This window comes from Astatotilapia calliptera, chromosome 1 (assembly GCF_900246225.1).
Source record: "Astatotilapia calliptera chromosome 1, fAstCal1.2, whole genome shotgun sequence".
Taxonomy (NCBI): domain Eukaryota; kingdom Metazoa; phylum Chordata; class Actinopteri; order Cichliformes; family Cichlidae; genus Astatotilapia; species Astatotilapia calliptera.
In genome coordinates this window covers 28,503,503-28,531,040 of record NC_039302.1, presented here as the reverse complement: position 1 = coordinate 28,531,040, position 27,538 = coordinate 28,503,503, and the positions used below count along the sequence as shown (strand labels likewise).

Below are 27,538 nucleotides of genomic sequence, written 5' to 3'. Positions count from 1 at the left end.
AAAATGACTGTCGCTTAAACATGAAAAAAGCCTTTGTGGACCAATATTTGATATGGCAGTTCTGAGTAACTGTAGAAACCTGGGACCTTAGTTATAGAAAACTCTTCAAATAAATTTCTGGAAATAGATCACCCTAAATCCTATGGTCCTTAATGTGTTTTAATCTTGGTAAATGTAAACGTAATGCAGTGTACTATGACAGATTTTTTTTTTCTGGTTTTGAAAATAATGAAAAACAATATATATATTTCTCTCCTGAACAAAAGAAATGCAGGTGTTTCATAGCAGGGGAGCTGTATTTTAGGTGTGATTAAATGTCATAGGACCAACTTAACAGAACAGTTATATATTAAACTTAAACTCACATGATAACTGACAGAGCAACAGCTTCTCTTAGTCCACTGCCAGTTGTGAATTAGTGAACACGGAGTGTGAATGGAAATTAAGCATGAAAAGCTCTTGTGAAACAGAAAAAAATCATAAGCTATGCTTAGCCAAAGGGAAATGCAATCTATGGTAAAGCCTTTCACAAATAACAGGAGAACAACATCAGCAACAAAAAAGGCCTGTTTACTGCCCATAAAGGTATAGTCCACTGGTCTTAAACAAGCCAGTTGGCAAACACAGCAAGATTTAAGTGTTTAGGAGAAAAAAAATCAGGTTAAAAGGGTTAAACCTATTTTTTGTTGTCACCCGCTCCAATGAACTGTCATAACGGTGCTGTCTTTGCTAAGCACAGCCAGTAGGCATACTGCAAGCACATCATTGACACTGGGGCTGTGCAGTTAAAAGAGGCTATATTTAGGTGAGGTACGCAGTTTTATCAGACCTATGCTAAGAAGATTCCATCAGAGGTAGAAGCAAATCTCCCCAAACTTAGGCTAAGAGAAAACAGGGATTTACTAAATGCCTACAAAGGGTAGAGGAGAAGTAAAATCAACTAAAAGGGGTCAGCATTATGCCACTAAAAGAGATCCATAAATAAGATTGCTAGTAGTGTTTCTGGTGGGACATCAAGCTAAGGGTACAGGGGGTGATTTTTTCATTCAGCTCTAAAACTATCTGGGACTGTTACTGAACACACATAAGAAAGATTATGCTTTAGACAATGTCATAACTGCTGCAGTAAACAACTCTTAAAAGAGAAGAACTATAGCCCTTTACGAGTAGACACAGGCAAGTGTAACCTCGACTTCCCAAATTCTAATCAATGGAATATAGCCTGCTCTCAGAAATTGATAAACACTTTCAATAGCACTTCACAACACTTGGATATCATTTATTAGCTTTATATGAGGAAACGCACCCTGTATTGATCAACATTACCAGCAATCATCAGCTCCCAAACTCGGTGCGGACTTTTTCATTTATAGGTCAAACTCTGTTTAGGTATGTTAAGATATTTCATTTGCTCAGTTTATTATCTTAAAGTATGCAATGCATTATTTGGGAGATAATTAAAAGAGGCACTATAATAATGTAGGTTACCTCAGTCAAAAACAGCATATATATCGATCATTCTCTGTAAATAGCTCAAAAGGAATTTAAACACTTCAGTAATGCAATAATTCCTGTTTCGTTTCACTTCTTCTCCATTCAAATTCCAAAGCCCCTAACCTGGCTAAGCATCTTAGGGAAACTTTATAAATGCTGCAGTGTCAGTTCCAGACATTTAAGAATATGCCCCAGAGCCACTCACTGAGATATGTCCAGCCTAAATTTGCTGTGATGTTTCAATAGCTCTAAAGTATACTCTTGAAAGCTCTGACTAAATCACAGAATCACCAGATCCACTTTGCAAACTGACCAGATGTAATCAGATAGCCCACTGAGAAAAATGCTCAGTCAAGATATTTCATACATCTGCTCTGATTTAGCCAAGTCTGTCTTTTATACTATCTTTCGGTGTCACTGGGATCAGAGTCTTCCCAAGCTCAAAAAGTGCAACCTGTTCTCTGAAAGAAGAAGAACTATACATGGGTGGTCTAAAGTCAACAAAAAAGTAGACCTTCAATGGGAGAAAATGGAGAGAGTGACAGGGATGTAAATGGCAAAGAGAGGACAGAGAGCACTCTATGAGTATGAGCTGTGTCATGAGCATGCATTTATCCTACTAGCATGTGCCACTATCTCCTTTGTAGACTGTCATCCTGCCACTAATTGCGTCTGTGTTTTATCATGATGCCTTGTTATCTCCCATAGGGTCCTTAATGTCATGTCAAAGGAGTCTCCTGACAGCCAGACACAGAGTAAACATTGGCCAGTGTCCCCTTAAATGAATTCAAAACCTCTTTTCACTACAAGCAAGAACCTAACATCAATAAAGAAGTGGGACTTGGAGAGAGATGGAGCAATGGGTTTTCTCTCACCACAGATGAGATGCTACGATAATCGAGTGACTATAATACCTGTAACTGGTCACTGTGTACACCATTACTTCATGACCTTACTGCAGGATTGCACCAGTGCTGGGCCAAAGTTTTCATCACTTTGCAAGCTGCTACTCAAACATGGCGTAAGAAAAACTCGCACAAAAAATCAAAACAAAAAAACATTAGTATCTAACTCCATTCGGAGGTCAAAGGGTGAGAGGATAGGAGCATGAAACCCCCCCCCCCCCCCCCAAAAAAAACACAGTAGAGATAAGATGTAAAAACAGTGACAGAAAATAAGCAGTTGGACAACCAACAAGATAGATTAACCAGGGAATGGAGCAGTTTTAGGAAACATCCAAGTCTTCAGGACATAATATAGATGCAAATTGATCACCTTATCTTTATTTTTTAAAGCTCTTGTTTCTGGAAACATAAAAAGTAGAGGTAAATAAGACCAAAGTCAATAAAGCTTTAAAGCTGTTGGAAACTCCTCAGCATGAAATGAAACTAAATCTCAGAGGCTACATTGTATCTGATTTTCACTGGTTTGCGTGAGTAAGCAAAGGCTTATGTGCAGGATTTATCCTTTTTTTGTTGTTGTTGTTTTGTTTTTTTCTTAGCTCTGTAATTTCTAGATGCCAGACATGGTCAGGACTTAGCTTTATACCTGCTAACTTTGCTGGAGCCTCTGTGCGATTGAAAACTGAGTAACTTGTTATGGCCAAAACTGGTATGGAGAAAAAGGGGATGTGATATCTTCTGTGAGATAGTGCAGATAAATCACCCTATAGCAGAGCGGAGTGAGCAATCTGTCTCTCACCAGTGCCTGTCTCATAATCCAGCCATTTGTCAAAGTCTTTGAGACACCCAGCATGTGGCAGGGCCAGGCCAAGCACATTGATCCAGGTAAGTATTTCCTCTCTACTGTTTCATAAGCACTTTAGCCTTCTATACATTTGTGAAGCTTCAACTATATAGTGGTAACTTGAAGTGAATGAGTTATGTTAGCAATGGGATAATGCCAATCGCAGGTGATCTCGATATTTGATCTTGTAAGACACAAACCCTCATCTTCTGTGACATAAAACGTATTGAATGTCCCTATAATATGTTGTATTATGGTATAACTGTCACCTTTACATGGTCATTCTCCTGATCCACCTAAACCTACTGTTTTATTTTGCATATTCTACTAATTAAGTCTGAAGTTAACAGAATTTATCTGTGTAGTTGATTCTCTAATGACTAGCATCTCTGATTAAATTATTAATCATTATTTTTATTGCGTCCATCCCCCAGAGTACTGCATTGATGACTGTTTCAATTCAATTTCAGAAGGATGGCGAGGGGTGGATCCACCTGGGACGCAGGCAGGGCTTAAAAGGTCAATCTGTATGTACTACAAATAACAGAATCTCTGTGAGGAGAAATGAGAGGGTTGGTGCTTCAACATGAATACACTGTTCATGTTTTAGTTGCCATTATATGTAAAATGATAAATAAAGTCTTTGGGTAATTTCAGGGATAAAATAAAACACCAGGAAGTCATTGAGCTTGGGGTACAAAAGGATGGCTTTCTTTTCCCCTTGAAACCTCATTGCATTGTAAAATTAATGAATCCGAAACACATGGCACTTAAATAGAAAAGCACAGACTAAGAAATGCAGTTGCAAACAGTATTTTACTCAGGTCTGTATAAAAAGTGTCCCTGAATGCTCAATAGGAGACATCAGAGAGAAGTGATAGCCTACAGGAAGTGTTTAAATCCAAGAAGTCTTAATTAGCAATTCCAAACATGCTGACATTTCCCATAAAATACACTGTGCTGCAGAGGTGGGACCAAGTCATTGTTTTGCAAGTCTCAAGTAAGTCTCAAGTCTTTATCCTCAAGTCTCAAGTCAAGTCTCAAGTAATGTCAGGCAAGTCAGAGTCGAGTCTCAAGTCACTGGTGTAAAAGTCCGAGTCAAGTCACAAGTCTGAAACTTTGAATTTCAAGTCCTTTCGAGTCTTTAAAAAAAAAAAAGAAAAAATAATGTTGCAGTTATGCTAAATGTAAATATTAGACCATGTAATTTTAAAAATCTGTGTTTTTCTCAACACATGACAAAATAGTGAACTTAGAAAATATACACAAATTGTGAAATTGCACCTCTTTAAAATGCAGCTCAATTAAACCTAGCTCCAAGAATAATTTTCACCGACAGTTCTGAGATAAGCTGCATGTTATTCTTGGATGCGGTTGTAGGACCGGCTTTAAAATCGCATGACAAAAATATCATACACATTAAAAAAAAACTGTATCACCAACATAGCCTGGACAACATTTGCTAGTTAGATGAAGTCAGCTATCTCATCGTAGCATATTTATATGCATATTTATAATCATACGGTTCTTGGAGTGAGCGCATACACTCATGAAGTTTAGTAACTTCCGGTCACTGCAACAAGCCCAGGTACAGTTTACCGACAGATGGGTGCAGGACCTTGAAATGCACCGTGTAGAAAGTAAAGACCATCGTACGTATCATAAGTTTACCAGTCTCACAAATTGTCGTCATAAATACACATTCCTTAACCGTTTATTAATATAACCTTTGAGCTCAACGGTAATTAATTAGTAGTGGAAATAATTTCTGGTAGCATCACAGAAATGTAGCAGTGACAATAATACTGTATGCTGTAATCGTACTGGGCAATTAGTGATACAAAAAACCTGTTTTATCCTGTGAATAAAAGTATATGTTTTTGTCAATGTACCATAATAACAGAAGCGAAACGCAATATTGTGTCAGGACAATTCACTATTTATGCACAATAAATAACGGAGCATAGCGCGACAATTTCTGTTCAGTGCCAGACTTGCTTGTAACCTATATCACTAATTATGTTATGAAAATGACGTATTAACTACTAAAAAACACTGACCTTCGTGTAAATGCTTGGAGCAGACTAACCTGTGAGCTGGAGGGTTCTGGGACGTTATATTTGGTCTTTGAATGGCTGCAATCCAGACCATCCGTCGCGTCTTTGTTACTTCGGAAACATGGCTCGAACAATTTCTCTTCAACGACGTAATCCGATAACAACCGATCTCTTTACCCGTCAGCTTCTCGTGGCTGTCATGCGACCGGCTATTGCAGTTAATAATACAACGGCTTCTTGTGTTTCTTTTTATCGCTGTATAACTGATTTTAATTGAAAGCCTGCGTGCGCTAGTACCGCTTGCCACGAGTTCCCAGAATCCTTTGCGGTTCTACCCGTGAATGACGTCACATTTTCAATCTCTATATAATATGCATGTTAAATTTTATATTTGGGGTAAAATATCAAGTCTTTTCAAGTAAACCGGTTCAAGTCCAATTCAAGTCCCAAGTCATTGGTGTAAAAGTCCAAGTCAAGTCACAAGTCTTAGAACATTTTTTCAAGTCAAGTCTAAAGTCATAAAATTAATGACTCGAGTCTGACTCGAGTCCAAGTCATGTGACTCGAGTCCACACCTCTGCTGTGCTGTGTCTGCTTGATTGCTAGAAACCAAGTGATTTCTTGTTTTTAGAGTTTTCATTTTTCAAGGCTGTGTCACTGCATTACCTATAATCAAAGTAAAGAATGCCCTGTTGGGTTTCCTTTGAAGATTACACCTACAGTACCTAATGTGTTTTTTTTTGGTGACTGCTTTTTTGAACAGCACTGATTGCATCATGAGCACAACTGTTTGAATAATAACTGTCAATCTGCCACGTTCAAAACAAAGAATGATAAAAATAATGAAGACTATAGTAAACTGTCACTGTAAATCATCAGAGTTACTATCACTTCCTAAATATTGACTTTCACCCCTTGAACATAATTCATACGTTACATAGAAGGTAGGCATTTGGAAAGCTTGTGTAAAACACCCATTTAAGAACATATTCTCTCTATGGTGAAAAGCAAAAATGTTTTACATTCACCTGACACTTTATTAGGTTTTTATTTGTTACCCCTTGCTAGCACCAGGTTGAACTCTTCTTTGCCTTTAGAACTTCCTCAATTCGTCAAATATTCCTCCGAGATTTTGGTCCATCTTGATATGATAGCATCATCCAGTTGCTCCAGATTTGTTGGCATCCATGATGCCAATCTCCTGTTTGACTACATCCCAAAGGTGCTCTATTGTATTGAGAATTGGTGACTGTGAAGGCATTCTGAGTTAAGTGAACTCACTGTCATATTCAAGATGCTAGGTGGAGACTATTTGAACTTTGTGATCTGATGAATTATCCTGCTGGAAGCCGTGTTCAGATGGATACACCGTGTTCACAAAAGGATGGACATGGTCAACAACAACAACACTCAGATAGGCTGTGTGGTCAAGTGTTAAAGGGACCCAAAGTGTTCCAAGAAAATATCCCCCACAGTATTACACCACCACCACTTGCTAATACATAGCAAGATGTAGCCTCGCTTTCATGTTATTTATGCCAATTTTTGATTTTACCATCTAAATGTTGCAGCAGAAATCAAGACTCATCAGACCAGGTGCAAATTGGAGCCTTGGCTTCCTGTTTTTAGCAGAGAGGCGTGTCACCCAGTGTGGTCTTCTGCTGGTATAGCCGACTTGCTTCAAGATTCAACGTGTTGTGCATTCAGAGAAGCTCTTATATAGAAGTTCTTATGAATATAGCATATGATTATTTGAGTCACTTTTGCTGTCTTATCAGCTCAAAGCAGTGTGGCCATTTTCCTCTGACATGCCACACACTGGATATTTTCTCTTTTTCAGACCATTCTCTGTAAACCCTAGAGATGGTTATGTAGGAAAATCCCAGTAGATCTGCAGTTTCTGAAGTACTCAGACCAGCCCATCTGGCACAAAGAACCATGCTTTGTTCACAGTCACTTAAATCACCTTCCTTTCCCATTCTGATGCTTAATTTGAACTTTAGCAAAATGCACTTATAGGTCAGTGACACTACATATGTTTATTATTTTCCAAACATTTCTATTAACAACCAGTAGAATAGGTGCGCTTAATATGGCGGTCGGGGACTGTATTTACCTCTGGTCAGTAGGACAACAATCACAATTGTCAAGTCAAGAAAAACAACACTGAAATGTTAAAAGAGAAAAGTGTGCCTTGGCTGGCTAGATTTGTGCATCCACCTGGAGAGATTATAAACTGATGCTGCATTGAAGGATGGTGAACCAGGAAGGGCCCACGTCAAGCATACCAGCTGGGTCACATGTGGTACTAAGCAAATACTATTTCCAACAGGCTTTCCCATTTTCAAAATGCACGTGATGTCCAGACAATCGATATAATCTCACCTCAACAACAATACCATCACTTTGCCAAGATTAAACTCTGACTAATACATAAAGCTGAATTAAATGCCATATCAGGTGCAGAAAAAATGCAATGCGAAAAAAAAGGGCCATTCTTCCACAGTTGTGGTCATGTGTCCTGATTAAACACTCCCACACAAGTGTGCCTGGCGAGGTCATGCAGCACCGTTCAATCATTCTGCCACTATGACAGGCAACCTTCCACCCACCAGCCACGCACATCCTCCCTGGGCTCCCTCCATTAAATAAATTGTGCTGTAATAATCTCTTGGCTCCCAATATTGGTGGCTGAGCACAGAAGCCTATTTTGATTACCCCACTTTCAGGCCAAGCCAGAACCATCTGTAATCCCCATGTTTTACCATCACTACATTAAAGAAGGAATTATTTAATGGAGACTGAAAGAGAAATGGTGTCATTATCCTATGCTTTCTGAAGCAGACATTTCCCCCCACCTTTCTATGTAGATTACCACTATAAGAAAATAAGAAACGGTTGGTGACATATTATGCTTACACTTTGCTCTCTGAATGTCAAAAACATATTAAACTGGGCTACAAAAATGCAGGCCTTAGGCAACTGGCACCAAGAGTGTGACTCCCGCTCACCACAAGGAGGAGAGTCATCGTTGTTCCAATCATGTACTGTATGTTGCTCCATCTCATTTTTCAATACATCCAATGATGGAAAGCTGAAGGTCCCATGAGACCCAAACAAATCAATGGCAAAATGTAGTCTCAAATTAACTGTAGTGAACCTGACTGAAATAGAGAATGCTGTTATTCAATCAGATCCCTTACGCTCAACACACAAACATAGTACACACAGAAATGCATGTGAGCACTCAGACTGGTACAGTAAGCATGCTGTATCCTCAACAGAAAGTCAGCAGCTGTTAGTGGCTGCTAGTGCTTGATAAGGCTGCTAATTCTTGATAAGACCTGTAAAGCTAAACTGCACAACGTTTAAAAATATCTCTGAATTCATGAAGTGAACAGTGATGAAAATACTTATTCCATTGATATCTTGCAAAGTGTAAAGACAGTTTCTGTAGAGGCAGCACAGCTACCAGCTTTACTCATATCAAGTACACTGAGTTCTTAGTTGCCAGTTTAACTGTAGCTATGATGATAATATGCGAAATTTTCTACTGTCATCAGTTTGAGGTATTGGGTGGCAATAAATTCTCACTCAAGCATTGAATCCAAAACCAGTTAACAAATAGCAAATGGTAAGATACAGCAAATGCCTTCAGCAACAACGAGTATAATTTTATCTAGGCTGTAAATTGCCTAAAAGTTGACTCCCTTTACCTTTATTTCTGCATTAATATGCACGGTGGTTACTCTCTCTTATATGTTCTTTGCAAAAGAATATCAGAAGCAAAGTTGTAAAACATGTCAGTTCAGATTTATTATTCCTGCTGTCTACAACACAACTGAATGCACATGAGGAATAAAAGGCTGTTGCAAAAGTGGACCTTGCAGAAGAGATTTGCCTTACTGTTCCAAAGGGATTTAACTGATTGACAGAAACTGCAGGACAGCCGACCTGATTCTGAGGATGCGATGGCGGTAAAGTTCCAAAGCTTAATAATAATAATAGAAATAAAGTTTGAATGCATGACATCTTCTTTTCGATTTCTCCAGGGAATTGTAGAAGAGTTTCCAACAGATGTGTCCTGTGGGCCCTGAATTGCTAGATAATTAAAAGGCTCTTCTTGATCAGAAGGTTGCATACTAATATTGCACCTCATCAGTTGTGTAGAAGTCTCCACAATGCTGTTCCATTGACAGACTCTTTTCAAAAGGCTCTATGCAAACAGGTAAGAAAATAATAATCATCTGGTTTCCATCATAAGAAGAAGACAGAAGAGCCATTCTGTGAGAGGGATGTCGTTCTGTCAGTCAAGCACCAAAATATCCTGTCTATAATATTCTATGACTTTTATTGCTCTTTATTTCAAGGACATGCTGTATTGATAGGTGTCATCTCTATCGCTTTTTCATGATTGAGACAAGAAAAAAACTTGCAGAAGGGATATCTAAAAAAAATCCAGTCTGAACTGGAACATAAAAGGCAATAATCTCAGCACCAATCATGTGTATTGTTCAAATAACCTATAAAACTCCCACATATATTTTACAGCCATCACAACATTAATATTTTTCCTTATATAAAAGGTACATTGATAAACCGGTCTTATTTTTTTCGGTCACCCTCTGGGAAACTGACTGCATCTGCTCATTGTGAGTTGCTTGCTCAGAATCGAAGGAGGCTGTTCAGCTTTGGATCTGGAAATTAGGCTGTAGATTGGATTATGATGCCATTTTTAATCTGCCTTTTTCCCTTGCAGGATATTGCTCCTCCCCTGCTTCTTAGTGTTATACAAAACTTGACAAGAGGAGATTTTGCTGAATTCCGCTACAGTGATGACTGTGATTCCTTGTGACACTCTAATTTGAGCTTATACAGCCAAAGCTTTGATGCAGACATGGGAATAAAACTTTTAGTCACAGAGACCCTTCTCCTCTCCAGGCCCATTAAAAGGTCCCAGATATCTCCTTGTGTACTTTAATTACAGTCATCTTGCACTGTCCTTTTTCCTGATTTTGAGGTTGTAGGCATTCATGTGTCTTCTTTCAGCTTCACTTTGTCAAAAATTAAATACTAGCTCTGACTCAGTGGCAACAGACTTTCTGGCCTAATGTGCTATGTTTTCCCATATTGCTTCCAAATTGGTCTGAAATGCTTTTTGAGAAATGTGACTACTGGTTTTAAAAAAACAAACAAAAGGTTCTCTTGATATTGACTCCATTAAACAATTTAGCAAAATGAAATGAAAGAAATGAAATGTGTCCTTTGTCTTTTTCATGTTAGTCACAGCAAAATATGCAACACTCCATGCAGAGTTAAATAAAGCATAGCCTTAGCTTTTCCCTGTCCTGATTGCGTGCCACATCTGTGGTTTTAATTGTACAGTTGAGTGATTGCAAAATCATAGTGCTGAGTGCTCGTGGCACAAGCAAATGGTTCTCAGATCACCAAAATGTTTAATTATGATAATATACAGTATCCATCATCACAGCCCAAACAAGTGGGTGGCGACCTCTTTTTTTTTTTTTTTTTAATTACTTCTCTCTCAGTGCATCTGTTTATTTTGACAGATCTCAATGACAGAGTCAAACAAGTACTTGTTTTATAAGTACTTGTAATCTTGTTTTAGGATCTTGCTCAAAGACACTTCAGAACCAGTGGCTGGTGCCAAATCTCTGACCTTTCAGTATCAGGACAGTCTCCCCAAGCACTAAATCACCCTTCACCTGACATTTAACATGGTGAGTAAGAGAGCAGAGGGGTCAGAGAAAACACAACCAGCTGGGAGGAGCATAACAAAAATGGCAAACTGTCTAATACATATCTCACATCATCCTGATGGCATGTCCTAAGTGTGTTTGGATTTACACAAAGTCATCAACAGTGTAGAGTATACCTGCAAATAAATAAATAAATAAATAAATAAATAAATAAATAAATAAATAAATAAATATATATATATATATATATATATATATATATATATATATATATATATATATATATATATATATATATATGTATGTATGTGTGTGTGCGTACACACCTGTACGCTACAGTATCATTTAGTATACATGAATGTAGTTTGGTTTAAAAGGCTATTGAAGCCAGTCTTACTTGTTAGTTAACAGCCTCTGTGTAGCCATAAATCAGGGATACTTGGCTAATAAAAAAAAATGAAAAAAAAATGGCAATAAAACCACAGAGTAAACTGCAGGCCTGAAAGAGAGTGCTGTCTCCCTCCATTCATGTTTGCTGTCACTGAAGGAGGAATCAAACATGATCATTTCTAAACTACTCTTGAAATATGATTTACATTAACTGTAAATAAAATAAAATAACCCTATTTTTAAATTAAAGTACAAAGAAAAGTGCATTACAATAATTTAGAAATTATTTAAATGAAGACCTAATCATGAATTTTAAGCAAAAATGTCCTCCATGCTGAGATTTTCTCTAACTGCTGAAGAAACCTCCAAAAAGAATGAATATTTCATACTATATAGAATTTATTATATAAGAAGGGTTTAATCCTAATTGGGACTGGGTTGTGTCATGTGATGGGTTTTTCTGTAAGAACTAAATGTGTCGGCAGGCCTCTGTAGCAATATGGATACACTAAAACTAATGAATGCGGGAAAAAAAAATTCTGATTTACTCTGTGAAATTGGTTCATTCTAAGAATTCTATTTTTTTAAAGTGAATGTTTTGGACTGGAGATACAGTCTTTAAATGTGAAAGAGTAAGGTGGAAAGGTGGTTAGTAGAAAATTTAGCAAAAAGGAAAAAAAAATGGGCTTCTGAGCTGAGGAATGCCCCAGTAAATGAGACATACCATGAAAAACATCTGGGCCTAGTCACAGTAACATCATGTTTTTGTGAACCGTTTCCCTTTTGAAATAAGCAAGTGTGATGTGACTAAATTTACCTGAAATCACTGTAGGGGTGAATTATCCAAAATCCGGCGGATTTAACCCGCTCTTGTTCTCGTTCAACCGCCTTCTCACTTCCAAACATCCTCAGGGAGAACTTGTTGACCCCTGGTTGAAGCATTGCTCCTAACTGTCTGTGTATGAACCCAGCCTGATATAATCTCTCGTCGTCCGGCAGAATTTGATCAATGCCATCCAACTTTATAAACCCTGACTGCTGGTCTGGAGAATCATTTTGGGCACCACCGCCAGCGCCACTGCTGGCCTCCTGCGCACCTTGATCCGGCTGCCCGTCACCGATTGCTCCAGGGGGGCTCTCTTCGCTCGGGGTAACATCCCCTTCAGTGATGAGGCGTCTCTCCTCCGCAGAGTCTGAGTCGTGCACATGTCGACTTGTGATGGACGAAAGGCTGCCTCGAAATCTCCGACAATCTCCATTTGAGCTGGTCTTCATAGGTCTCCCTATGTCCGTCTCCATGATCACAGATTCCCCACTTTTGGTCTCGCCGATGCCTTTGCAGCTTCCTCCAGAGGTCGGCGACGGTGACGGTAAAGGCTTCATCCTAATGCTCTTCCTCCGGGTGTCCTTGTCTGCGTCTTCTCCTTCACCCATTATAGATGCTTTCTGTCCAATGTGCTGTGGCAAACTGTAGAGCCTTTTACGCATGGAGGAGTGCAACCTGTCCATTATGACATTGAAACACGCAGGAAATATTAAATAAATCCAGATTGTTAGCCTGTATTGTACTGGTTATTGCCACAAGCCCCGCGCTCCCTATCTGTTTGTGAGAGCGATCAGTCTGGAGCTAATCTGAATCCCTGAAAGCCTGCTACACATGACACGGACCGCCGTGGCTCTGCTGAAACAGATGAGGGATATTCTTTTTCATAATCAGACTACCTGACAGTTTGCATATGTCCTCACACACAGCCTGGGCGGTCCGCTTGGCCACTGCGTCCTCGATGTACATCTTTGTGCCGTTCCGACATTGTGCGCAAAAGTGGAAAAACTGCCTGAAAGTCACCTTAGCGTGGCATGTGAGAGACGTGCCGACGGACGGTGATACAGAGACCAGAGAAAGGTCATGCACGACGAAGGATGCTCTTTTCACAAGACGTCTTGTCAGCTTTCATAAAACAACGCAACACAATCGTGCAAAAATACAGTAAAGCATTCCAGGGACCGCTGACATCACTGTTCCATAGTCAGGGTGCGTTTTGGTGAATTGTGAATATTCATGATGCTGATCTATTGGGTTGCCATAGGAGCGAGAACTGCAAATAAGCTCAGCCCACCTTGTTTAAAGGGGAAAGCTCTCTCCATTCTTAAAATGTTCTCCCGTTCTTTTAAGTTAAGGCTACAGGTAGCCAACATGCCCATTGTTAAAAAATGATGTTGTCTTCTGTTGGAAGAGACCAAGGACCCTGCTTGCCATCGCTGTAATCAGTCTGATCTACTGCGTAATTTGCGCACACTAATACAAACGAAGCTAGAATAGACTCGTCTATAATTTGGTAAGAAGCTCTTGTATATAATTATTGGTATACGGGTGGATTCTCAGATGGAAATAAACAAATCTGTGATCTCCTAATTCAAGATTATTTTTCCAATTCCGTGTATTTATAACACGTAGGATGTCACACCCTTTTGTGCTTATTGTTCTTTTTATTTTCAGCCTAGGATGATAAAGAAAGAAAAATAGTCTAAGGGATTTTGTCTTGTGAACGAAGCCTTATGATTCTTTAATTTCATCAGTGCCTTCATTATGAATGTCCTTTTGTTTTTGTGTTCCGTTTTGTGTGTGTTTTCCTTTTTTCTGTCTCATTTCATTCATTTTCAGTGCCTGCAGCACAAGTATGACAGTTTCACTGCAAGGACATCTTTCGCTCATGTCTTCGGTACAGCTTTACAAAAGCTACATTGTTACTGTAATAGCTTAAACAAACCCAGGATAGCTGTGTGCAGCATCCTTACAAAAGCCTTTTAAAGCTAAAGCAAATTTTATCAGCAATATTTTGTAGATGATTAAAACATTAATTAAACAAGCCTTTTTTCACTATTAACAAATTATCTTATCTTGTGTCACTTCCCCAATGTCTAAACTGAGAAACATCAATGCCAGCAGTTTCTGAAGAAAGGTTATATATTCAAATTTAGACAAAAAACTTTTATCAACTATTCTAGTGGATATTGCAGAACTGCAGACACTGAAAAATAGAAGGCAATTTGCTAATGCAAAACAGCCACATTATAATTTAGGGAATCTCTTTTACTATGCTGGATTTACATAATGTAACTTCCAATACCCAAAATAAATAAATAAATAAAATGAAATGAAATGAATCCTAGCCACAAATACCTACAGCATTTGGTGAAAGCCCCCTAATTGACACACTAATACAAAGCAGTGCCTTTCTGCAATTCTATTAACAAGACCATTTACTAGGTCACTATTTTTAAGAACTTTAACTTTCAAAAATCATCCATATTGGAACAATTATGTCCTTTGAATAATAATGGCTGTGAGTTATATGGGTTGCAAATTAATTACCCAACTTAACTAAAAATGCAAGAAAATGCAAAGATGAATAATACAATTTGTAGCAAACAAAAGAATAAATTATCAATTTGTATAGTGTGTAAGAAACGCTTCCCTCTACACCTGTGATGTCAAACTTCCCGCCGACCCAATGGGTGGGTTTGCAAACTGTGAAAATTACAGAGCAGGTACAATTCTGGACTTTTCACTGCTTTTTGTCCTTAAGAATAAATCACATCATGAAAGACTGAACTGATGATTTCATCTGAGTCATTTCATCTGAAATAGTTTTACAGCTTCCTGACTGATAAAGACAAAGACGACAAACACAAACCATTAAATAAAAGAAAAGGATTTCCATTAAATGACAGAAAAGTTCTTTTTATTATTATTGATGAACAACGACTTCCTTTTTGATTTTCTGTGAAGTAACATTAGAACAAAGTCCAAGTTTGTTGTCACTTTCTTTACAAATTTTACAGTTTTATTTCTTAAAAGCTGGGCAGTGCAGTGGTTACCACTGTTGTTTCACAGCAAGAAGGTTGTGAGTTTAACTGCACAAGAGCCTTTCTGTGTGGAGTTTGCATGTTCTCCATGTGTTTGTGCTGGTTCTCTTGGGTATCCTGCTTCCTCCAATAGTCCAACTGTATGTAATTTGTTGGGTTAGGTTAATTACTTATTCTAAATTGCCTATAGGTGTAAGTGTGAATGGTTGTCTCTCTCTCTCTCTCTGTGTCAGATTGGCAACTGTCCCCAACACTCCTCTATGATAGCTGGGACAGGCTCCAGCCTGAAGAGAATGGATGGATAGATTTCTTAAGAGTGCAAGTCCATTAACTCATGCTGATGGATTCATTGATGTAGTACAGCACAATTTTTTGTAATTAGATTTGACTCGCTGAAAGAGGTAAAACACATCAGGTGGTTTGTAGGTAGGTGTTTATTTTATAGATATTAGGTAAAGTTCAAGCCGGCCCACTTAAGCTCAAATGGGGCTGTGGCCCAAAACTAAGAGTTTGGCACCCCTTCTTTACACACCGACTCTAGGGCAGAACTTAAATCTACCACAACCTGTCTGCATTACTTAGAACTCTAAATATCCCTCCATCCATCCATTCGCTTCCGCTTATCCTTTTCAGGGTCGCGGGGGGCGCTGGAGCCTATCCCAGCTGTCATAGGGCGAGAGGCGGGGTACACCCTGGACAGGTCGCCAGTCTGTCGCAGGGCCAACACACAGGGACAGACAACCATTCGCACTCACTTTCACTCACACATTCACACCTAGTGGCAATCTGGATTATCCAATTAACCTATCCCCACAAGTTGCATGTCTTTGGACGGTGGGAGGAAGCCGGAGTACCCGGAGGGAACCCACGCAAACACGGGGAGAACATGCAAACTCCACACAGAAAGACCCCGGCCTGATGGTGGAATTGAACTCAGGACCTTCTTGCTGTGCGGCAACAGTGCTAACCACCATGCCACCGTGCTGCCTCTAAACTCTAAATATTTTTAAATAATGCAATATTTGCAATAATACAAATCTTATTAACCCTACCTGTGTTTTTCATCTTCTGTCTCACATCATACCTTAGCTTGGGTGTGGTCACTGGTGTATGCGGATATTTGAGTCTGTATATATACTTTTGACCCTGTGTAAATGAGAGAAAATCCAAACTAAAATCTTGTGTAACCAAATCCTGTCTTTTAAGGTAATTAAAGATGCATGCTGTACAATCATTGCTCCCAGGAAAAAGAGCAGTTCAAAGGAATCATTAAACACCCATAATTACCATGACACACATGGCTATGATCAGTGTTTGTAAACTTCTAAACACAACTGTATCTATATATCTAAGAGACACAAACTGTGAGTTACTTTCAAGCTAGGATGGCCATTTTGAAATTCTGCTCTGAGAACAGAAAACAAAATTAAAATAGAAACTGCTACATGCACTGTTGTCTTAATGTGTAGTCCAGTAGGACATATTGCCAGCTCTTATCCCAGTGAACAATGTCACTGAGCCAGCATTCAACAATACTGGAGCACTTGAACTAATGCATTATAGTTAGTATTTAGCTATCATTATAACCACACATTTAACTATTAATAATGGAACATTTCAGCAGTTCAGTCCACCTGCATCTGAAACTGGAGTCACACTCCTACTGTACACCCATACAGCATCAAGTGTTCCAAACTTGCTGGGTCACATGTGGAGACATGAGCCAGCTTCCTGCTGAGGAAGTGATGCTGAACCTTGGGTTTGTAACATACACTGTCACATGTTTCAGAACAGCTCCCTGCAAACCCACATTTTCTTACCACTGTATATATTGCACTGTAATACTGACATTACACAAGTATTGGGCAAAGGTTTGGGGCAAAGTGTTTTAACGTAATCCAAATCAGCACTGAGTGTCATGTCTCTTTAATGTTACTGTCACCTCTGACTATTTAAAAAAAAAAAAAGCCTCTCAGTTGACGCTGACGTTAATTTTCGCGCGCGGTCCATGTTTCGTTCAGGCTCTTCTGCTGGCACTGGATTCTGCTATAGCTGGTTGGGTTTGACAGAAAATATCAAAACAAAACTACTCCGCTGCTGGAAATGATCTCCACTCGTATTTGGAAGTTAAAACGCTATGGGCGTTTCATCCCTGGCTCCAAGGAAACAGGTGTAACACCGTGGAAGGTAACTGACCTTCATTTACGTATTACTAAAAAACCTTGCCCTAGCTAGCCAAACTTTCCTAAGCTAGCCTAGCTGTATTAGCTTTCTGCCTGACAATAACTTTAGTCAGTGCAGCGTATTGGCCAAATACACACACGAATAAAAAAACGTACTTAATATATTGTTCATTAGGATTTTTATTTAGAACCCACCTCCTAGTTAAGGAAACGTGTCTAATTTTGTGACTCATAAAGAGTAGCTTTCCCTTAGCACCATAACTGTTGATGAAACCCCAGAGTGGTGTTAATTATCTCTAATAACAACCATTTACTACGAACATTTTAAGTTATCTGCCAGCCTTAGTTAAGCTATAATATAATACCTACAAAATTGTGAAAAAGCCCCCCCCCCCCCCCCCCCCCCTTCTTTATTTTTTTTTGGGGGTATTGTTAATTTTTAATATTTGCGGGACATGTTTCAGATAGTCTGACAAACTTTAGTATTAGACAAAGGTAACCAGAGTAAATAGGAAATGCAGTTTTTAAATAATGATTTAATTTTTATGCTGAATTCAATTTCACTAGCCAGGTCTGATTACTGTCTGATTACTGTCAGACTTGCTGAATAAAAAAAAAAATAGACTTAAATAGAACCTGTCTGAAAAAGTGAAGCAGGCTGAAAGATCTTAAAAAGCCACACATCATGCCACAATCTAAAGATACTCCAGAGTAAATGAGAAACAAAATCATTGACATCCATAAGTCTGAAAAGTATTAAAAAGCTTTTTCTTTTTTTTTTTTTTTCTTTTTTGCCTGTCCCGTTTGGCTCTTTTGCCATCAGAATTATTGTCTAAAGGCAAAGAAAGATGCCCAACGGATTTACTTTACCAAATTGACCATCCCAGCCTTGCCATAATGGTCCATTTGATTCACCTTTTATTGTTTATTTTATTTTCACTTACTGAATACGGGACAGACTTGACTGGGGGAAAGAAGGGGAGAAAGAAAGAGGGAAAGAGAAACAGCTGAGAAGAGGGACGGGGGAGAAGGGCAAAAAACATAAACCAACAGAACGGGCAGAAAAAAAAAGAGAAAAAAAAATGCATATATCAATCACCTGGTTCACCTGCTGAGAAAGAAAAAAGAAAACAAGCAGAAGAGAACAAGAGTAATAGAATAAACAACATCACAATGATATATGGGAATATGACAGTAAATACGAAATATTAAACATTATTGTGCAGCACATAAGATCAACAGAACACAGTGTGCTTTGAGGTAGGAGCCAAAAAGGGTGTAGTTTGTGGGTGTGATCACCCGTGTGTACACCTGTGAGCATGGACGCGCTTGTTTTTTTAAAAGGGTCCTTCATGTAATGATCTGCTAGAGGGTGTGGGGGGCCACAGCCCCGTCCTCCAGGGCATGAAGCAGGTATGGAGGAGATCAAAACTCCAGACATCCAGAGGCCCTCAGAACACAAGAGACCAAGGAAGACCAACAGAGGGGCAGCCGCGCCACTGTCCCAGAAAGAGCTGAGGAGAGTCCCAGATGAGGGCTCACTCAGCAGCCGCGGAGCAGAAGCCAGGGGGAGTTGCAGTGACTGAGTGACCGAGCCCCAGGCCGAGAGGCCGGGGGCACCCCACCTCCGAAGTGGCCCAAGCGAGCCCCAGGCTCCAGGCCCCGATAAGCGGCCGCCAAGGAGTGAGCCGGTGTGTACCTGGACGCCCATCCCCAGACACAAAGAACCACCAACGCACCGATGTCTGAGGGAGTCCGCCACTGGCAGGGGAAGTGGTGGTGGGGGGAGATAGGCCTCCAAACCTTGGAGGGCCTGAGATGTCCCCAGAGAGGTGGCATCTGATACCCAACCTGACATATAGACACAGACATACAGGCACACACAGATACAAACATCTATTCCCACCCTCATGCTCTCATATGCACTTACTCCACACTCAACCAACGTGGAGACAGACATAAAGAGACACTGTACACACAATCACACTCCCCAAGCGTACTCTACGAACCGGGTCTAGGTACCCTTGCCCCTGGAGGGGGAACTGCACCCAGACCCAGGTGGTGTTTTCTAAGGTTGTGGTACTCTAGCAAACCACAGTGAGAGTCATTATCCACAATTGTTGGGCTACCAAAATGACTCCAAGAGTGCACTGAAGACTCATCCAGGTCAGAAAAGAACCCATAAGAACATCTAAAGAACTGCAGGCTTCACTTACCGTAGTTAAGCTTCCAAGGTGGAAAAAAAAATCACTGCGGACCATAAAGACCATAAAGGCTCGTCTAGTTGATGGAACTATGAATTCTGTTTTCTACCAGAAACCCCTCGGTCCATCAGTTTGTGCCCTGAAGCTCAAGGGCACTTGGGTTATGCAGCAGGACAATGGTCCGAAACACACCAGCAAGTTTACCACTGAATGACTTTGGAGTGGGCTTGTCAGAATCCAGATTTAGATTTGATTCAGATGCATAAATGCGTAAAAAATGACATTGGAGGGTTTTTCCTGATTTATAAAATTACTATTTAAAAAGTATGTCTTGCATTTTCTCTGGTTATGTTTTTCTAATATTAAAATGTCTTTGAATACCTGAAACATGTCAGTGTGACAAACACTAAGTAAATAAATATCTGGAGGTGGGAAAAAATACTTTTTAACAGCATTGTATATACTAACATGAATTTATGGATAAATATATTTTTATTGTTTTGTATGAATATAAATGAGATTACATATTTGAAAAAGCAACTTTGAAAAGTTTTTATATACTGCTTTGATTTAGGGCTCTGTACATATTTTACATAGTCGACCATCAAAGATCTTTTTTGAACTAGGGAAAAAAATGATTTACAGTATTTGGCTTTCCACTTTATAGCAGATGGAATATGTGCTGACTGGGAGCACCTTTGTTTGATGGTTTACTTAGTTCTTCCCTAATTTAAATTCAGTTTTGATATTCATATAATTGTGTGGTATAAAAACTTAGTCACATGTCCTTCAAGACATAAAATCAGATCTATGGGAACAGATTAAAAATAGAACAATAACTTAACTCAAAGTTCCTTTCCTTAATTTCTATGAGTTGCAGCATAAAACAACATTAAAACTACCTTCATTATGCTATCTAGTAGCAGGAGGTACTTTGGGTTACGTCTTGCAGTGCTGAGGCACAGAGACACTACAACTGCACCATATCTTACATTAATTTTCTTTTTGCTCTAATGTTGTCTCTGTAGGAATATAGACATATTAGCCGCAACATTAAAATCAGTGTTTCTGCAAGGAAACAAGGGGTGCTGCAATTCATGGATGTTACTTGACAGGAACCACCTACCGAAAGACCAAGCAACCCCTCTTGGCAATAGACCCTCCTGTTTGCAGCCTGGCAGTGCCTATTGCCACACTCCAAAAGCTGCTGAAGAAGAACTCAAGGAGCATAACTAATAGCCCAAGGCATTGACCCAGACTCCAGACTCTCCAGATTCCCAATCAAATAGAGCATGTACTTGGGCTGTTTATGCTTTCAGTATTAAACATGAAAATAAAGTAACAAACAGCTGATGGTAGAAAAAGCCAATTTATTTAGATAATTACTGCATTTTTAAAAATAATTCTATTCAAAGTATAAAAGTATTTCACTGGTTGTACCTACTGGTTGTATAATTATCTTTTTGTTTCTGTTTCTGTTTCTGCATTTGTTTTTGTTTTTTCATGTTTGAAAAACTCCATTCCTTGTGCTGTTTTCTTTCATTAACTGCACCAGACTCTAGATGGCAAGCTAGAGCTGTGTATTTCTTAATGACACCAATGAATGAAACCAAAGTACATCTATATCATAGGGCAGCTCAGAGACATTGAGTCAAAGCATGTTATTTAAACTGAGCTAAGTCGCATTTACATTGATCACACAAGATTGCAATTGCAAATTGTAAAATTCAGTGAAAAGGCAAGTTGTGAACATTGAATTACAAGAGTTTATCTGACTAACTTTATAATAATAATAATAAGCTATTCCAGATATTCATGAGCCATATTGGGTAGTGCATCTCTTTTAAGAACATTTTTAATTTTCATGAAATTGTATCAGGTACACATACCTTTGGGCTGTTGAACCAAGACTTAAAATGTAGCAGAAACAAAAAAACATTACTGTCATTGTTATATTAATAAGCTACATTATTTATCTTAATCAGTAAAAAATAACAATGTTATTGATTTTAAAAAAGCATCCTTTAGAAATGCATATATCTAGTTACTTCTAGGAAAAGCAATGACTAATTCAATATTTTTCTCTTCATCAGGTACTTGAGGCAAAGGACAACAAACCTGAAATTGTCCTCACAATTGTGGAATCTGGACACTTGCTGGTCTTGCAGGGACAAGAAAGCTTGGTAAGTAGAGTAGGTTACTGTTTTTTTCTCTCATAGATTTCTCTGTGTGAACACAACATACAACAAAGATTACACATTAGTTTTTAGATCCCGGTACACCATATATTTTGTGGTTGTGATTCATAATTGGTTGAAATAAAATAATTAAAAAATCAGATATGTCTAATAAAAAAAAAGGTTTGAATTTTGACTTCCTTTAAATTTTTTCCCCTAAAGAATTAAGACTTTGGTTGTGTTCAAATAGTGTTTTATCTGGAAGATTTCTTATCACAGATTAAAATATACTAAATGAGAGAAAATGTAATCTGCTTGTGTTGTTTATTGTGTTGTTTGCATGTTTAAATATGCTAGTTCTCGTTTAGCAACTAATGTTTATTGTGGTGTACCTTTTTATCAAATTATGTTAATCAAAAAATTATTACACTTACAGTTGTTGAAATTATAGTTGTTTGTATTAGATCACAGCTTATTTATTTGTTGTTTGTCCTACCCCCAAATTATTGCAAGGATGCAAGCATGTTCAACTTGTTAACACAAATGTCTAATCAGCTAATTGCATGGTAGCAACTCATCACATTTAGGCCTGTGATGGTCAATCAATAGTTAATGGTCTATTAACCTGCTGAAGTTCAAGCCATACATCAGAATGGGGACGAAAGCAGATTTAAGTTACTTTGGTGTTAGATGGGTTGGACTTAGTATTTAAGAAACTGCTGCTAGGATTTTCTAATATGACCATCTCTAAGGCTTGCAGAAAATGGTGTGAAAAGAGGAAGTATCCAGTTAGTGGCAGTTCTCTGGGCATAAATGCCAACCAAAGTGTGCTCCAAAGTGTCTCTGAATACACAACACATAAACCTTGAAGTAGATAGCAGCAGCAGAAGACCACACTAGTTGCCACTCCCATCAGCTTAGAACAGGAAACTGAGGCTACAGTCCACACAAACTCACCAAAATTGGACATTAGAAGATCGAAAAAATGTTTCCTAGTCTGATGACTCTTGAATTCTTCCACAATATTTAGATGGGAGGGTCATAATTTGGCATAAAACAACATGAAAACATGGATCTATCTTCTGGGTCAATAAACATTTAACATATTTTCAGGCGAGAATGTAGCTGTGTAAACTTCAAATATTTGCTCAATTTATCAAGACACCACATATTTTCAAAAGCGCTCCGACATTTTCGGAGACGTCTGTTACCCACCAGCTCGATAGCTAGCCGGGGTTCAAGGCTCACTAGAGCCGGTAAGAACACTGGACTCCCGGCAAATCGTTTTCAAACCCACCGCCGTCTTTTGCTACTCAGGTTAATAATCGTCAAGCAGACAACTGATTATCAGAAGTGTGAGATGCTCGAGAATATACTCCGGTGTCCTGTTATATTTTAGATAGCAAGGAGCAGATGGCTGAGTTTATTAAACTCCACCGAAACAGTCTGCAGATTTCATTAAAATTTAATAAACTATCATCTTGTCTTCATTTTTAGTTAGCACATACCTTAAACACTTAAAGCTGTAAGCTAATGGTAGTTATATAAGAGCAGATGCTGCTGGTGCAATAAGCGTTACGTTTTACTTCCAATGGATGCATGATCTGATTAGTCGACTAATTGCAAAAATAATCGGTGACTAGTCGACTATCAAAATAATGGTTTGTGGCAGCCCTACAGTGTACCTACATATATTCTCTGGTGGCTGCTTCCAGCATGACGATGTTTGCAACGGTTAGATAGTCTCAAACTGGTTTCTTGAAGATGACATTGAGTTTACTGTACTCAAATGGAGTCCATAATCACAAGATCTAAATCTAATAGAGGAATTTTGGGATGTGGTTGAACAGTAGATTAACAGCATGGATGTCCAGCTGACAAATATGCAGACTCTGTGTGATGCTATTGTGCCAGTATGGAACAAAATCCATGATTTTTCAACCAAATATGGACCAATATGCACTTTTTACACCTTAATGAATATAATAGGCCATGAAAAAAGGGTCCAATTCCAGTACTGGCAAGCTGTAATGAAGTGGTTGGTTAGCATATGTACATATTTCTACATACATTTCCATATATGTATAATACTTTGTTTTGATAATTTTCTTTAGTTAAAATGGACAAGGATGAAAATGTTTACATAACATAGTCGATGTAGTATAAATGTCATTCTAAATAAACTTTAAGCATAATAATAAGAGAAAATGTGTGGAATTTCCTCTGCAGATTTTTTTGAGATCTGAGAAAGTATTCTGTTTTCCAGACAAAAGGGTTCAATGAAGGCCATATGAAATATTCTGTTGAAGAGCTTGACATTTCTGCCCAAATGTGAGGGGATTTGACTGACTTGTTTTGGATGCATGAAGCCAAATATCACTCTGAGCTTCTAAATGCAAGTTCAAAATTACCTTAATAATGTTTCTATACTATTACTACTATTCTAAAAAGAACTAAAGGCTTTTTATCATTTTAAGAAAAAGTATTTTCTTCAGTTTCTTCAAGTTTTCCTTTAATATAACAGAGTGCAGTTTTTTTAAAACTTGATGCTTTTTCATGGACATTTGAGGATGATAGTTCTCCTATTGCTTGCCATGTGTGATTTTACATAATGCAGAATGATGACATTATAGGACTACAGAGCGCTTGCTCCATAATATAGTGCAGTTGTTCTAAGTCAACCTTAATTGACTAACCTACATTGTTTTGTTTTTTTTTAAGTCAAAGCAAATGTATGTTTACAGGGTTTTTAAGTAATACCAGGCTAATGTTTCCTTATAGCGTGTTTATCTGCTTTTGTGAAAAATCTTAACAAGAGCCTCAGAGCGGAAGCTTTAGGGTTATTGAGCAAATAGAGACCCCTGCAGACAGTTTTTGGTAGCAATTTTTTTTAACAGGTTTATTAAACTGTAATGCTCTTTTTGTGTACTTTGGGTTTTCTAAATAATTCAAGCATTTGGCTACAAAATAAGAGTATTTCAAATTGTATTCGTGTATATTTTTCTTTATATATTAACATGTCAGAATGATCGAACTGTTTTATGCCTCTGCTTTGTTCTCTTATCTTTTCTCAGGATACAATTCCTTTGCTGTGTGGCTCAGATTCTATTAAAGTACACCAGAAATCTGATAATCTGATGATTCGATTTATTGTGAAGGTGAGTGGTGAGATGCATTTCAATCCCACAGAATTTATCTCAACGTCCATGGCAATATCTTAAACCCCTAACAAGCTCAAGACCATTACATTCACAACATCATAACAAATTGAAGGGGAATACTTACAAAGCAACAGATTTTAATGATTAGGTGTTTTTTTTGTTTCTTGTTTTTTTTTTGCCTGTGACGGCTGCCTTGTTCTTTTGTTGCTTGAAGATTACATTTAAGTGTCTAAATACCCGAGCTCGTTTTCCACAGATTGTGTTTTTCTTGGCGCAGTTTTGACTGACAGATACAGACTGAGTTTGTGGATTTCTGCAGGGTGAGAGCCGCATGATAAGGATGCAGTTTGATGGATGCAGCATGGCAGAGGCTATAAATGAGTGCTCAAGTGCTGTGGAAAAACTGATGGAGTACATACCTGTCACCACTCAGGATTACGCCCCACTACAGCCTAATCAGCCCCCTGCTGCCGTACCTGCACCAGCAGTACAGGTCGCCCAGCTTCTATTTCATTTAATACAATTTCAACATCAAAAACAGAACTAGTTTATGTCCATGCATTTAAAATATTTTACCAAGATGTCCACAACATAGAGATAATATGTGACTTTACTTTTTTCTGGGATAGTCTTTTATGGAACTGGAAAAGGAGCATCCTTTATTGTGTAAATTTAAAAAGTATATCAACATAATGTAAATTGCCATAATTAAAGTTGTCACCTAGACATTACTCTGTGCATTTAAATAGTGGTGTCACAAGGGTGTAGTCAGCTCCATCTATATAAAAACCCCAGATTGCACTCACTAGATGGTGCTATTGACAATACTGTCTTATTCTTAGAGGTCACACTGCAACTACAGTATGTGAGAAAGACTATGAAATATATATCAATCATTAGCCAATAACAGTAAAAGATAAGGTTTAGAATACAGCAACAGATTCATATATTATAATACAGGAAAGGATTTTAAATAGTTTATGAATTTAACAGTTTGAAATGCACGACCCTTAAGCCCTGATAAAAGTACTTCTTGATAATGCCTTTAATATTGAAATTGCTGATTAAGAAAAGAAACCAGCATTTATAAAACACAAAAACAAAAAACATGCTCTGAAAACCTTTCAGCAGTTGTAAGTTAAACTCTATAAACATACTGAACTATTGTAAGGGTGAGACTATTTCTTTAACAATCATACTCATTGTCCTTCATAGCAGTAAGCCAGTCATCGTTTCTTTCTTTATTTTTAAACTTGAAATCGTTCATAACATATGATTAACTGCAAACCAAATTCTTCTGCTTCTGGTCTTCAGAGCATTTAACATGAAGGACTGGGAAAGGAACGGACTCCACTATGGGGTTGAATTTGACCTTTAGAAAACAGACAGAATGAAGGAGCTGAGATGAAAGGATTTGAGGGGTGGAAAACTTTCAATTAGTAATAAGGCCATTGATTGGTCTCTTAACCCTCTGGTGTCAAGCTGTGCATATCAAATCTTCTTTTCTTTTGTGTTTCATCATGTGCCAGCAGACTTGTCAGGAAAAAGCTGTGGGAGTTAAACCTGAGGTTGTCCGAGGAACTGTGTCCATCAAACGTCTTACCCAGGTATTGATTGTGACATAAGAGGCAGTAAAGCTAACTGCTATTAAAATGAAGCTTCAACTATGCAACATGTTAGTTGTAATTTTGCAGTAGGCTTAATTTGGAAATGCAAAATGATTGTTGAGTGGCTTTTCTTTTAAATTATAAAGGCTGGCACAGGGTTCGCAATCAGTTCTTTTTTTCCAATTTTACTTAAATATTTTCTGGACCTCCCACAGCACTGCTTGGGAGACACTGCTGTGACTCTACCTCGAGTATATCAACACAGTTCTTTTGGACAAGGTGACTTAGAGCATTTCCTGCGTGTTTGTCTGCTGGATCCCACCTTTTATGGATTTGTAGAGAAGGTGGAAGGGGAGCTGAGGAAACTGGTTGAAGAGTAAAGAATCTTAACAAGAGCTCAAGGCAGAAAGGTCAAGTTTGCGTGTGTGTGTGTGTGCATGTTTGTGTTTTTTTTTCTTTTTCTTTTACTTGTTCGTGTAGGCAGTGCCTGTTGGTGGAGGAGTGTTTTGTTGCTTTGGTGCCAGTGTTCTTTGAAATTATATTACACATTAGTTGTTATGTTACATGGGCCAAAGAGGATGCTTTGAATATCATTACATTTGTTGATTAAAGAATTTGCAAAACAAACATTCATTTTTACATTTTTTATTTAAAAAAAAGAAGAAAAAAAAACTATTGGTCTCACTTATATGTTTGATCGTGGCTATGTACTCTGGTCCCTCGTTCCCACCTTAATGCAGGTCCATTTCCACTGCACCACACATGGATACATTGTATTGAAAGAGGAGTCATGCAGCTACAGCAGTGAATTTTGCTATGCCAGCTTCCAAGTGATCCCACAATATTAAAGCTTCACTGAGTAAAACAAACTGCCCTCCATATATCTATTTAAGAATACATATTGCATAGGATTATAGCCATGCTATACAGTT

The 27,538-nt window shown here is 38.3% G+C and overlaps 2 protein-coding genes across 2 annotated transcripts in view; one reads left to right on the top strand and one right to left on the bottom strand.

The window, feature by feature from the left end:
• hcn4 (hyperpolarization activated cyclic nucleotide-gated potassium channel 4) overlaps positions 1 to 13,825 on the bottom strand; it is a 74,791-nt gene extending 60,966 nt beyond the window's left edge. Inside the window, exon 1 of the mRNA XM_026173185.1 lies at positions 12,225 to 13,825. Within this exon, the coding sequence (XP_026028970.1) occupies positions 12,225 to 12,916 (692 nt within the window). The 5' untranslated portion in view covers positions 12,917 to 13,825. The remainder of the gene's footprint in view (positions 1 to 12,224) is intronic.
• Positions 13,826 to 17,278: 3,453 nt separating this feature from the next.
• On the top strand, positions 17,279 to 27,235 carry rec114 (REC114 meiotic recombination protein). The gene is made up of 6 exons (XM_026173175.1): positions 17,279 to 17,461; positions 21,755 to 21,844; positions 24,913 to 24,996; positions 25,319 to 25,492; positions 26,532 to 26,606; positions 26,822 to 27,235. Exons 1-6 carry the CDS (start codon positions 17,378 to 17,380, stop codon positions 26,984 to 26,986), a joined length of 672 nt encoding a protein of 223 aa, XP_026028960.1. The 5' UTR covers positions 17,279 to 17,377; the 3' UTR covers positions 26,987 to 27,235.
• The last annotated feature ends 303 nt before the right edge of the window (positions 27,236 to 27,538 follow it).